Source organism: Hemiscyllium ocellatum, chromosome 13 (assembly GCF_020745735.1).
Source record: "Hemiscyllium ocellatum isolate sHemOce1 chromosome 13, sHemOce1.pat.X.cur, whole genome shotgun sequence".
In the NCBI taxonomy this organism is placed as follows: domain Eukaryota; kingdom Metazoa; phylum Chordata; class Chondrichthyes; order Orectolobiformes; family Hemiscylliidae; genus Hemiscyllium; species Hemiscyllium ocellatum.
In genome coordinates this window covers 7,631,629-7,646,389 of record NC_083413.1, presented here as the reverse complement: position 1 = coordinate 7,646,389, position 14,761 = coordinate 7,631,629, and the positions used below count along the sequence as shown (strand labels likewise).

General features: G+C 40.5%; 1 protein-coding gene across 3 annotated transcripts in view; it reads right to left on the bottom strand.

The window, feature by feature from the left end:
* The window catches only part of dipk2ab (divergent protein kinase domain 2Ab), a 244,311-nt gene that overhangs the window by 199,159 nt on the left and 30,391 nt on the right, over positions 1-14,761 (bottom strand). For all 3 annotated transcript variants that reach the window (XM_060834527.1, XM_060834525.1, XM_060834526.1), the window contains exon 2: positions 12,396-13,275. In XM_060834527.1, the coding sequence (XP_060690510.1) occupies positions 12,396-13,049 (654 nt within the window). In that variant the 5' untranslated portion in view covers positions 13,050-13,275. The remainder of the gene's footprint in view (positions 1-12,395; positions 13,276-14,761) is intronic.

The following is a 14,761-nucleotide window of genomic DNA, read 5'->3' as shown; positions in this document are numbered from 1 at the left end:
CTCATTACTTCCTCAAAGAATTCTAGGAAATTTGTCAGGCATGACCACCCCTTGATGAAACCATGCCCTATTTTAACCAAATATTTCCAAGCGCTCAGAAATCTCATCTTCATAATGGATTCTAGTATCTTACCCACGACCGAGGTTAGGCTAATCAATCTGTAATTTTCCTTTTTTTGCCTGACTCCCTTTTTGAACAGGGGTGGCATGTTAACGATTTTCCAGTCCTCTGGGACCCGTGCTGATTCTAACAATTTCAAAAGATCACCATGAACACCTCTACTCTCTCTTCAACTATCTCCTTCAGAGCTCTGGTGTGTAGTCCATCTGGTCCAGGTGATTTATCCACCTTCAGGCCTTTCAGTTTTTCTAGCACCTTCGCCTTAGTAATGGCCACCTCACACTCACCCTTTACTCAATAGACAATAGGTGCAGGAGTAGGCCATTCTGCGCTTTGAGCCTGCACCATCATTCAATATGATCATAGCTAATCATCCTTAATCAGTATCCTGTTCCTGCCTTATCTCCATAACACTTGATTCCACTATCCTTGAGAGCTCTATCCAACTCTTTCTTAAATGAATCCAGAGACTGGGCCTCCACTGCCTTCTGGGACAGAGCACTCCACACAGCCACCACTCTCTGGGTGAAGAAGTTTCTCCTCATCTCTGTCCTAAATGGTCTACCGTGTATTTTTAAGCTGTGTCCTCTGGTTCGGCACTCACCTATCAGCGGAAACATGTTTCCTGCCTCCAGAGAGTCCAATCCTTTAATAATCTTATATGTCTCAATCAGATCCCCTCTCAGTCTTCTAAACTCAAGGGTATACAAGCCCAGTCGCTCCAGTCTTTCAGCGTAAGGTAGTTCTGCCATTCCAGGAATTGACCTCTTGAACCTACGCTGCATTCCCTCAATAGCCAGAATATCTTTCCTCAAATTTGGAGACCAGAACTGCACACAATACTCCAGGTGTGGTCTCACCAGGGCCCTGTATATATTGTAAAAAGCTGCAGTCCCAGCACTGATCCCTGCGGTACCCCACTGGTCACTGCCTGCCATTCCGAAATGGAGCCGTTTATCACTACTCTTTGTTTCCTATCAGCCAACCAACTTTCAATCCAAGTTAGTACTTTGCCCCCAAAACCATGCGCCCTAATTTTGCTCACTAACCTCCTATGTGGGACTTTATCAAAAGCTTTCTGAAAGTCCAGGTACACTACATCTACTGGATCTCCCTCGTCCATCTTCAGAAGTTATATCCTCAAAAAATTCCAGAAGATTAGTCAAGCATGATTTCTCCTTCATAAATTCTTGGGATATTACTTGTGTCTCCCGCCATGAAGACCGATGTGAAGTAATTATTCAGTTCCTCAGCCATTTCCTTGTTCACCACTACAATCTCTCCAGCATCATTTTCCAGTGGCCAATGTCCATTTTTGCCTCTTTTGCCCTTTATATACCTAAAGAATGTCTTACCATCTTCCTTTACATTACTGGCTAGCTTTCCCTTATATTTAATCTTCCCCCTCATTTTTTTTTTGTTGCCCTCTACTCATCTTTGTAAGCTTCCCAATCTTCTGGTTTTTCACTGTTCTTCAATACTATATGCTTTCTCTGCTGCTTTTATGCTATCCCGACTTTCTCTAGTCAGCCATGGTTGCCTTATCCTCCCTGTACCATGCTTCTTTTTCCTCAGGATGAATCACTGCTGTGTCACCGAAATTACTCTCAGAAACCCCTACCATTGCTGTTCAACCGTCTTTCCTGCTAAGCTCCTCGTCAAATTAGTCCTGCCCAGCTCCTCCTTCATGCCTTTGTAGTCGCCTTTATTCAGCTGTAATGCCTCTACCTCAGATTCTATCTTCTCCCTCTCAAACTGCAATGTAAATTCGACCATATTATGATCACTGTCTCGTCAGCATTCCTTCGCCTTAAGCTCTTATACAACGAGTGCCTCATTACACAACATTAAATTCAGTATTGCTGTTCCCAAATGGGCTCCACCACAAGCTGCTCCAAAGTGATTTCATAGACATTCCACAAATTCCTTTCCTTGCAATCCACTGCCATCCTGATTTGCCTGGTCCACCTGCATACTGAAATACCCATGATCACTGTCACTTTGCCTTTCCTATCTCTTGGTGTATCTTGCACCCCAGCTTCTGACTACTATTTAGAGGCCTGTACATAACTCCAACTATGGTGTATTTACCTTGGCCGCTCCTCAATTCCATCCACACAGATAGTGGACAAGAAATGAAATTAAATCAATAGATAACAACACGACGGTTGGAGGAAGAGCGCCTCATCTTCCGCCTGGGAACCCTCCAGCCACAAGGGATGAACTCGGATTTCTCCAGTTTCCTCATTTCCCCTCCCCCCACCTTATCTCAGTCGATTCCCTTGGACTCAGCACCGCCCTCCTAACCTGCAATCCTCTTCCTGACCTCTCCGCCCCCACCCCACTCCGGCCTATCACCCTCACCTTGACCTCCTTCCACCTATCACATCTCCATCGCCCCTCCCCCAAGTCCCTCCCCCCTACCTTTTATCTGAGCCTGCCTGGCACTCTCTCCTCATTCCTGATGAAGGGCTCTGGCCCGAAACGTCGAATTTCCTGTTCCTTGGATGCTGCCTAACCTGCTGTGCTTTAACCAGCAACACATTTTCAGCTCAGATGCTGAACTAACATTTCGCAGTTCCTCTCAACTATAATGAAACCCAATTACTTTTCTTTGACCTTTGCATCCTCACTCTCCACTGGAATAGTACCAGATGATTAGAGGATGGCCAATGTTATTTTACTCAAGAAAGGGAAATAGATATAATTCTAGGAATTACAGACCAGTGGTCAAATTATTGGAGAGGATTCCAAGAGAGAGGATTTATGATTACTGGGAAAACCATAGTTTGATTACAGATTGTCAGCATGGCTTTGAGAGGAGTAGGTCATGCCTCACACGCCTTACTGAATTCTTTGAGGATGTGACAAAACACATTGAAGGCAGAGTAGTGGATGTGCTATGTTAGGCTCATTCAGAAAGTAAGGAGGCATGGGATACAGGGAAATTTGGCTGTCTGGACACAAAATTGTCTAGCCCATCGAAGACAGAGGGTGGTGGTAAATGGAAAGTATTCAACCTGGAGTTTGGTGACCAGTGGTGTTCTGCAGGGATCTTTTCTGGGACTTCTGCTCTATGATTTTTATAAATGACTTGGATGAGGAAGTGGAAGGGTGGGATAGTAAGTTTACTGATGACAGTGTTCTATGCTCCCATGTTCTCTCGAGAAAGATGTGTCCACAACGCTCTTCAGGAATCCCAAAATTTTGACCTTGTGACAGTGTAGGAACAGCAATAGGTTTCCAAGTCAGGATGGTGCGTGACAAACCTGCAGATGGTGGTGTTCCCACATATTTGCAGCCCTTGTCCTTCTAGATGGAAATGATTGTGGGATGTAAGATGCTGTCTCAGGATCTTTGGTGAATTTTTGCAGTGCATCTTACAGTACATACTACTGCTACTGAGCATCGGCAACCAAAGTTGTGGATGCTTATGGCTGTGGTTCAAATCAATTGGCACCACGAGCAATGGTTTCAAGTTGTTTGAGTGTTTTTGGAGCTGCACCCAAAGTGTGGAATATTCCATCACATTCCTATATTATGCCTTTGACCTGTTCTTGTAGCCACAGCACTTGTGGGGAATCCAATTGTGTTTCAGGTCAATGCATGTTGATAGTAGAGACAGTAACACCATTGAGTGTCAAAGGCAGAGGTTGGACTGCCTCATATTGGAGATGGTCATTACCTTGCATCCTTGTGGTGTGAATATTACTTGCCTCTTGTCAGCCCAAGCCTGGATATTGTCCAGGGACTGCTTCAGTATCTGAGTCATCGCTGAAAATTGCACAATCATTGGTGAACATTCCCACTTCTGACCTTTTAGAGGAGGGAAGGTCATGAAACTAATTATGACTACAACTACATAAACTGTTCCACAATGATAACCTGCTGAATCAATCTATTACTGTCAGCCTAATCCATCTCTTGAGAAGAAAGCAGGTCAATGCACCTAAAAAACAATTCCATTCGAGCACATGCTGGAAGGTTTTCATACATAATGACCAAGTAGTATCATCACTGGACTGTTAACCTGAAAACCCCAGTAATGTTCTGGGGACCCAGGTTCAAAATCACCATGGCAGATGGTGGAATCTGAATTCAATACAAGTACATGGAATTAAGGGTCTAATGTTGAACATTAAGCCATTGTTGATTGTTGGAAAAATCCATCTGGCTCACTAATGGCCTTTAGGGAGGAAAGCTGCAATCCTTATCTAGTCTGGAGTTGCATGTAGGCCAGACCATCAGCAATGCAGTTTACTCTTATTTGCCCTCTGGGCAATTAGGGATGGGTAATAAACGCTGGTCCAGCCAGCAAGAACCTCATCCCATGAACGAATAAAAACAAAATTACCTCACTTGTACAAACCAAAATCTATACAAGAGAACAAACATCACAAATATAATTCACTTCTACAAGTGCATGAGTAAACGAGACTGAGCTACAAAATACTGGTGAACGAAGCGTTCATGAAGTTCACCAGTTTGAGAAATTAGAAAGTGAAATAAACACGTTCCACTTTCTTTCTCAATTAATTGAAGTTTGCTCCCAGGTGTTTAAAAATAGCGTGGTCATCGTATACAATTGTCAAGTCAATAAGTAGATGTTAAAAACGTTGTGTCTTGGACATTTTTCTTTGGTTATATTTTACCAGACCGGTTTTCTAATTGGATGATGTGTACAGGCATCTTTAATATGCTTGCTAAATAATAAAATAAAATCACAAAAAGGCAAGACAGAGTTAAATAGCAAGACAACATAGGTGATGTTTGCAACGTACAAGGATTTAAACAAAAACAAGCACATACTCAATACCCAAAATGAACGTAATTTTACACACTCACCCCATTTCATGCAAGTTATGAAATAGTCAAGGTTTTTTGTTGTATTGTAGAAAACAAGTAAGTGGGAATGAGATTGGACTGAAACCAGTCATTTGACAGAAAACATCTCTTCAAAATATATTTATAACTAACAATTTTGTTCGAAGCTGTTGGAGAGCATATAATGATCAAGCTACTAAGTAGAGTCCTAAAAATCAAAAGAAAGGTCAAAATCTATCACACTGATCAATTACTTACTCAAAGAAATTTGACAGTACCAAACTGATAAACAAGATTTTATTTTATTAAAAAGTGTACTGCTGAAAATGTACACAATCAGAAAGCAGGTATAGTATTCCGAAGACACAATTTTTTTGTTTTTTCTTCCTTGTCTTCGAAAGGTAGTAACTCAGGCTGGTGTATAACTCAGTCAATGACTGTATCCTTTCAATATCTCATACTTGTAGCCAATCGACTGTGAAATTCCAGATGAGAAGTTCAACTAAGTGAAGTGTCAATGCTGCGGTACCTTCACCCAGCTAGAGCCACTGAAGAGAAGAGCAAGCGAGTGAGAACGCTGTTTTATCATCCCTTCATTGATGTAAAAAAAGATAATATGCAATATGCCACCATGCTGACATTCACAGTTCAGTAAACCTTGCATTTTTTCTCAGACCAAGATGATTTGTACTTAACATGCAATTGTAGATGCTTTCTCAGCTTCTTGGACTGAATTATATCTTTGCTTTTCTGAAAGGGCTGTGGTGGAGCAAAGAAGTAGTTTCATAAATATTGATATATCCCAAGTTTTTTAAATAATTCACAATCTTAGCTGAACTGACCACATTGTGTAAAGAAAATAGACTTCAAATTATGAAAAAGGAAGATCTTTCCATACTTTATCATAAATAACAAATACTGCAGAATTCAAATTGAGCTATGGCTACATACAGCAAAAGAAATCTTCACATTAAACGGCATAAAACAAAATCAACCACGAAAGGCAAAGGCTGCCACACATTATGCAAAAAAAATGCCTTGAAAACACATGCACACATCACAAATCTATAAACAAGCTTCAAGCTATACTTTCAAATTCGTAAAGCACACAGTATTCCCAGTGACTTTTTCTGCTGACAAACACTTTGTGAAATGTCTGTTCACATGACAACCCCAGCAGCTGCTGGACTCTATGCCAATTTTTGTTTGAATGCACACTCACTGCTAAATAGGAGAATACTTTAGGAACACCAATGTTGTCAGTGCACAGAAGTCAAACAACATTCACTAACCAAAGTGTTTTATACCTATTGCAAGGAATATCAATTCTGTCACCAGATTCAATATGCAGTCAACATACAAAGTTGGCAAAAATGGCATTCAGCAGTTTAGCTTTGTATTATTAGGATCAAAGGCAAACTATTAGCCTAATGCTAAAATACACAAAGCATTCAGCTTTTCAATTCTATTCTGTCAGTGGTTAAACTAAACAAACATCAAATTGACTACAAACATTTATATTTCAAATATCAATTCAAGGGGTGCAATACCCAAGACAGTGATGTTTTTTAAATCTCATGGCTCCAGACAATGAAATTCTACATCCTTAGCTACAAGTGTTTCTAAACATGCAGGCCTTCTACTCAAAGAAAAGCTAATACATAACTCACTATAACAACAGGACAATCTGAAATGATTTATAAAGGTGCATCTATATCATCTTACGAAATAACAGAGGAAAACAGATGTACAAAAACTTTTAGTTGAAAACCTGGTGTTTTGGGGTTGAAAATCCAATTCAACCCACAACTAAAAATAACACAGCACAAACTACCAGGAAACTGCAGCAGAGAAGAGGCAAAGTGAATAGAAAAAAAGGCTTAAACAGAAGGTGGATCAGTTCTCAAATGTCAATCACTGACAATACAACAATAGTTTCCAAAATTACCCATACACAATCAACACAACAGTGTCAGCTTGGTTCAGTGGTGGTAAATACGATCACCTTTTAATCAGAAGGTTTCCAGATGAAGTCCCACTCGACAGATTTGAGCTCAAAAATCCAAGTTAACGTTTCAGTGAATATTCCAAAGAGAGTTGCACTCAAAGATGATGCGTTTCAGAAGAGATGGTAAACCAAGGCTCTATTGTATTCATGTACGGACATAAGAGTCTTGGCTAATATCACTCAGAACGTCAGGGGAGTCATTCCGAATGCCCTAATCAATATTTCTCCATCAAATCAACATTACAAAAACAAACTGCTGTATGAGAGAGCTTGTTTTGTGCAAAATAGCTGCCCCATTATATATTACAAGTATTTGATTATCAATAAAAAGCAGTATGCCAGAGTGAGGGTTGGGGTGGGGGGGGGGGGGGGGGGGGGGAAGAGAGAGTTGGCAATGAAATTGTTTCACTGTGTCTGGTTTTCCAACAGTGAGAGGAAGATGTCAGTGCAATTAAAAATACTCTCCATTTACGTATTTTTCACAAAATGTTAAGAGTTAGAAATAGCATTCTGAAACAAAAACAAATTGCTGGAGAAATCCAAGTTCTGATTAAAAGTCTCCTGATTTGAAACGTTAACTCTGCTTTCACTCCACAGATGCTGCCAGACCTGCTGAGTTTTTGCACCAATTTCTGGTTTTGTTTCACATCTCCAGTATCTACAGTCCTTTGTGTTACTCTAACATTAATACTCTATTTATTTTACCAAAAACAAACTGAACCCTTCCCTATGACCTCAAAACTTGGAAACAACCAGGGACAGACAAAAATAAGTAAAAACGAACGCTGGTGGAGCAATGGCTAAGTAGTAATAAGGCCAGACGACTAACCCAGAGATGTTAAAGTGTGGAGCTGGAAAAAGCACAGCAGGTCAAGTAGCAGGCAAGTCGGCGGTTCAGGTCAGAATCTTTCATCAGGACTCAGAGACCCAAATAATGTTAGGTGTCCTGGGTTCAAATCCTGCCATGGCAAATGGAATTTGAATTCAATAAAAATCCAGAATTAACAGTCTAATGATGATCACAAAGGCGTTCTTGACTGGTTGAAAAATATATCTGGTTCACTAATCTGGTACCCTCCTTACTTGGTCTGACCAACACGCGACTCTCAGATCCACAACAATGTGGATGACTCAACTATTCTCTTGGCAATTAGGGATGGGCAATAAATGCTAGCCTAAACAGCGACACCTTCAACATGTGAATGAATTAACAGCAACATCCTCCAGAGCTCAGAGCAAACAAAGAGACTTGACCCCTTTCACATTTATTGCCAGCAATGTCTGTGGAAATGTAATGCTTCGGATTGTTTCTATTGAATCCATGCATGCATATGGATAAGGTACAGTCAGTCCCCAGGTTGCAAACTGAGTTGTGGAGACCATAAGTTAGAACACAATGCAGGACGACAGAAAACCTGCAGGACACACCCCCCACCTCACCATTCTGCTGCAGGTTTCCAACATACTGTGCTGGAGTTATAAGGAATGGCTGAATAAGCTGGGGCTATTTTCTCTGGAGCAGAGGCCGAGGGGGTGACCTCACTGGAGGTTTATAAAATCATGAAAGGCATGAATAGGGTAAATAGGCAAGTGGGGGAGACCAGAACTAGGCATAGGTTTAAGGTGAGAGGGGAAAAATTTAAAAGGGACCCAAGGGCCAACGCCTTCACGCAAAGGATGATGAGCATATGGAATGAGCTGCCAGAGGATGTGGTGGGAGCTGGTACAATTACAACATTTAAAATGCACCTGGATGGGTCCATGAAGAGGAAGAATTTAAAGGGCTAGGGGACGAAAGCAACTAGGTTAGTTTAGGATATCTGGTTGCCAAGGTTGAGTTGGACTGAACAGTGTACTTCTATGCTATAAACCTCCATGACTCTAAAAGCACCAGCAGCCGAGACCCTGTGCTAAACGCCCACTCAGAAATACTTTTTCTGGCTTACTTAGCAAACTAAAAATAATCTCTTATTCTACACAAAAGTCAAAACCATTATTTCAAATGAAATAGCGATATTGAAATTGCTTTGTACTTGTCAAAAAATTGGAAACTTTAAACATTTTGCTCAGAATTAAAATTGATACAGACCTTCTCCTTTGAATTTGTTACATACAAATACTAATTCACCTCCACATGAGGATTCAAAAAAAATCTCATCTTCCAGCTTGTTTTGCAAGCTAGACTACAAACCATAATGTCTTTCTACGAACAAGCTAAAACATGGATTTGTTTACCAACCAAATTAAGTTGTGTTCGTTAAAAATTAAACAATCAAAACAAATAGCTTTAAAAGAAACCATAAGGAAGGTTTGATCTCTGGTATCTTCTACTCAACTACATGTCACTGTAGTCAACTCTTCTACAGAATTCATAAACCCTTCAATAATGCACTACGTCCTTTCATAAAAAAAGCATTACTACTTGACTCAACCTGATGATGTTCTCACAGCTACACTTCATATGAAGGTTTGAGAAACATGGAAAATGTAGAACTCTAGCAAAGTAATTTGTCCTTGGGAAAAGAAAAATAACCTGGCCTGCTTTCACTTTGCTGGTTGGCTCAATGGCACGATTCAAATGTTATACAGGAACAGGAGTGTGAAGACGAGCAGGTTACGCTGCATGAAAAGAAAGCAATTGATTTATTTTTAAATTTTTACCATCCTAAAACCTTCCTATTTCTCAATTAGTTTTGCAATTAAAACAATTACTTTCAAATTAAGTAGATGATGCTGAAGTCATTCAAGACTTCAGTGTTGCAGCAAGAAACTCCTCATTTTCCACCTCTATCAACCGTAATTAGCAGCTCATCATTCAAATTGATTTGACTGCAACCATCAGTCACTTGAAGTGAATCCCTCATCTCCAACAAAATTGCAAATTTATTACAAAAAGCTTGAAGAACCAGTGAAAAAGACATTGGAGAAAACAATCACTCCCACCTCAGTTCCCTCTTGGGCAGCTTTGGCAAGGGATAAATGAATTGGATTGGAATAAAAATGATTTTCATGGTGAAATCTGTCCCGACACAAAGTTGTACTTCAGGTTTTGGAAATTCCCAAACCCAGGGTAAGTACACTGAATATTGAGTACAGTATGGTCCTCACTGTTGACTTCATGCTCCAGTAAGCAAAATAAAGTCTCGGTTTAAAAAATAAAGCGGCCTCCTTGAATAAAGCATTTAGCACCCTGGGGAACACAGCATGTTTCGTGTTGCCATTGGCCATTCTCAAATTAGATACATGACAAGTCCTCTGAATCATCTCAACAGTGAGTGCAATCGAAATCTCAAGTATCTATCGGCCTGTATATTTCCTAATTATTTTTTCCAACCATCTTTGAAGTACAAAATTGAACATACCCAATTATGGATTCTCTCACTTAAGACTCTGACATTCTGGGAACGAGTTCAAAGAAGTCCAAATGTGTTGGATCATGCTAATAATTTTAAGAACACAAAACTCAGCTAAACTCAAACAGAAATTTTAGGAACCTTCCCCCACCTTAAACAGTATCCTCAAATTCCTCTTCTTATAAGTACAATTTAATTAATGATCATCACAGTCTATGGATCTGATACAAAATCAAACAAGACAGAAATAACTATCCCTGAAGACTTGAGTGGAGCAACAGTCCACTCACTGTCATCTCTAATCTCTACCCAGTAACTACAATCCCAACTTATCAATTTCTGTTTACGAACTTCACATTTTTAAAGTTTGACAGCTTCAAGACACAGGTGTTAATCATAATATTGCTTTACAAATAAGGTATTTGAACACTTGGGGTTAAAGAGTCATAGTGATGTACAGCACAGAAACAGACTCTTTGGCCCAACTCGTCCACGCCTACCAGATATCCTAAACTAATACAGTCCCATTTGCCAGCACTTGGCCCACATCCATATATCCATCCAGATGCCTTTTAAAAAATGTTGCAATTGTACCAGCTTCCACCACTTCCTCTGGCAGCTCATTCCATACACGCATCACCCTTTGAGTCAAAAAGTTACACTTAGGTCTCTTTTATATCTTTTCCCACTCACCTTAAACCTATGCCATCTACTTCTGGACTCGTCCAAACCAGGGAAAAGATTGTCTATTTACCCCACCCACGCCCTTCATGATTTTATAAACCTCCATCAGGTTACCCTTCAGCCTTTGCGCTCCCAGGAAAATAGCCCAGCCTATTCAGCCCCTCCCTATCGCTCAAATCCTCGAACTCTGGTAACATCTATTTAAATCTTTTCCGAACCCTCTCAAGTTTCACAACATCCTTCCGATATCAGGGAGACCATAATTGCACACAATATTCCAAAAGTGGCCTAACCAATGTCCTGCAACGACCTCCCAACCCTACACTCAGTGCTCTGACCAATAAAAGAAATCATACTAAATGCCTTCATTAATATGCAATCTACCGACGACTTCACTTTCAAGTGACTATGAACCTGTGCTCCAAGGTCTCTTCGTGCAGCAACAACTTTCAGATCATATAATGGCAGTTTACAATATGAAATAATTATAATCAGTAAATTTGGCATACAAATGAACCAAATTGAAATGTTTTTATCGGAGATCCCGAAATCCGAAAAAGCTCTGAAATCCAAAGTTTCTTTTCTTCATAACAAGGTTGCTTTGTGTGCAAAGAGTTAACCCACCTCTACAACGTCACGCTGGCAGTGTGGCCCAGCACAGGCAGGCATCAATTCTGCCTCAGGACCTGTAGTACTCACAGGTGCATTTGCTGTTTGATAAGATTTTTTTTAATTTCACCATTAAACTGTCACCTATTCCAAAATCCAAAAAATTCTAATTCCAAAATCCACCTGGTCCCGAGAATAAAGGATTGTGTATCTGTACTACCTTTAGTGTCAATGGAAAAGCATCATAGTTTTTCCTTCATTGAATGTGGGGAACAGCAGTGAGGCGAGCATATATTGTCCATCTTCATTTGTCATTGAGATTTAGACAAGGGATTGAGATATTAAAATTTGCAAATAGTTTTCATAAATACCTTTTTGAAAAAAAAACAAACTGTCTAAAGAAGTCATTAAATCACACCTGCTCCAGAGGTGTGTAAACGCAGACCACCTGGCTCAGAGGTAGTGACACTAACACTGCACCACTGGAGACCATATATCTTGCAAGATCCTGCATTTCAAAATAGTTCCGACAAATGATTCCATATTAACAGCAATGCTGCTGTGGTGACACAGAGTTTGCATCCCTGCAACAATCTCTCCGTTCCAGAGATAAGAAAATCATTTCATCAATGTACTGAAAATCTGACATCCTGAAATCCCCAACTGAATTATTGTGTACATACCAAAACAAATACAAAATAATGATTTTTTAAACTTGATTTGCAAAGGCAAAAACAAACAAGCTGCAACTAAAATCAACTTTTGCAGTAAATGAGAAGTGATCATTCACACATACCTGGAAAACTAGAGGCTCTGGATTAAAAGCCAGTGTCAGAAGTAGCTGCATCCGCTCAGAGTCTTTCAAATTTTTCATTAAAAAGCTTCCAGAATCCTTCGTTTCAGCATACCTGCGTACTATTCTGTCTAGGAGTCTTTGCGATGGACAATGCACTAAGTCTGACCACCCCTCCACAACATCTGGAGTCAGTAACCGAACTTCACCATTTAAACGGGAAAACTGAGTCTTGTAGATGGCTTGTGTAACATCACAACGAGGGCGCCCAGTAGCCCGTTTGCAGACTTTTTGGTCCATATCAGCAAGCTCTTGATTAGAGCCCAAGCGTTTCAGAACAATACGCCTTGCGCCTTCTCTTGGCTCTCCATACTGAGCAAAATAGACATTTTTCACATTCAAGAAGTCCAGTATTCGGAAACGACCCCATGTCTCAAAAGTGATTTGCCCATTCATAAACTTACGACACCAGCTGGTTCCAAAACAGGCTGGACACTTGTTCAGGCTAATAAAACGACGATCTGCAAGTTCATTCTTCTGAAATGAGGCAATAAATGAGTGCGTATTCAACAAAGTGAAAACCAACAGACTCACCACAAATAGGAACTTCAGACAACGGTACAAGCGCCCAAACTTTAATGTGAGCAGTCGCCACATGGTTCCGCTTGCACTCAGCTCGATTGACACGTTCAGTATTTCTTAGGGTTTTTTATACAAGTCCATATTAACAAGCGACCTGATCTCACATACTCAGTTTGGGTTTAATTTGATCAGACAAGCAACCGACAATAGCTGACTGCGCACCAGTTCCAAGGATCACATGTTTCATATCTTCAAGGTTTCAGCAAATCTGTTCAAAGAAGCTTCTGTCCTGTAAATTAATCTGGAAAAAATAAGGCAAAGGACATTATTGGCAACAGTTTTTTTTAAGCCACACGTAGTATTAAATTCTAATCAATTTTCAGTTTCAGTGCCTGCAGTGTTAAAAACAAAAGGCTTACAACTATTTCAGAAGCAGAGTTAATTACAAGTGCGAAAGTCATGCAACCTTAGGACCAGGAGATACACCAACTATATTTTTCAACTTTTGAAAGAATGATAGCACACAGGGTTCTTCACTCTGACTTGCATGTATTGTCACGTGTACAGGTACTCAATTCCATTCCCAGGTAAATACATTTTTCCTTCACGTTTAACCAGTTCTTTTCAAATGGCACTCAGTTTGCTCCCAACACATTTCAGGCAGCACTTCAGAAAAACTGACCAGATTAAAAGCAGAACAAGTAATCAGGAGATACAATGGCTGGTGATAATGTCACTAGACGAACCGAACGGTTGAGGCTCTGTAAATAAAAAAAAGTTCAAAATCCCACCACAGTAACTGGTGGAACTAACAATTGATAAAGATCTGGAATTTAAAACTGGTCTCGATAACTTACCACAAAATTATCCCTGATTGTGAAAGACCCATCTGGCTCACTTACGTCCATCAAGAAAGAAAATGCGTCATCATTACTTGGTTTAAGCAAATGACCATAAGACAGGAGCAAAAATTATGCCATTCGGCCCATCGAGTCTGCTCCACGATTCGATCACGGCTGAGAAGTTCCTCAACCCCATTCTCTCACTTTCTACCCATAGCCCCTGATCCCCGGGATACTCCAGAACCTATTTAGTTCTTAAATATACTCCATGCCCTTGCCTCTACAGCCTTCTGTGGCAATAAATTCCATAGATTCACCACTCTCCACTTGAAGAAGTTTCTCCTTGTGTTCAAAAAGGTCTTCCCTTTACTCTAAGGCTGTGCCCTCAGGTCCTAGTCTCTCCTACCAATGGAAACATCTTCCCAACACCCAACGTCCAACGTCCAACGTCATTATTCTGTATGCTTCAATTAGACTCCCCACCCCTACGCCCACCACATCCTTCTAAAACCCATCGAGTATAAACCAAGAGTTGGTCATTTGTTAAGCTTTTCAGTCCTGGGACCATTCTCATGAACTTTCTCTGAACACGCTCCAAGACCAGTACAGTCTTGCTGAGATATAGGGCCCAAACTATGCACAATGTTCCAAATGTGGTCTGACCAGAGCCTCAAAGCTACACAAGTCCATCCCTGCTTTCATATTCAAGTCCTCTCAAAATAAATGCCTACATTACATTTTCCTTCCAAACTACTGAATCTGCAAGCTCACCTTGAGAGAATCCTGGACTAGAACTCCCAAGTCTCTTTGCACTTCAAACCTCTGAATTTGCTTCCCAGTTAGAAAATAGTCCATGCTTCTATAATTCCTACCAAAGTGCATGACCTCACACTTTCCCGCACTGTACTCCATTTGCCCCTTCTTTGCCCAATCTCCTGTCCTGTC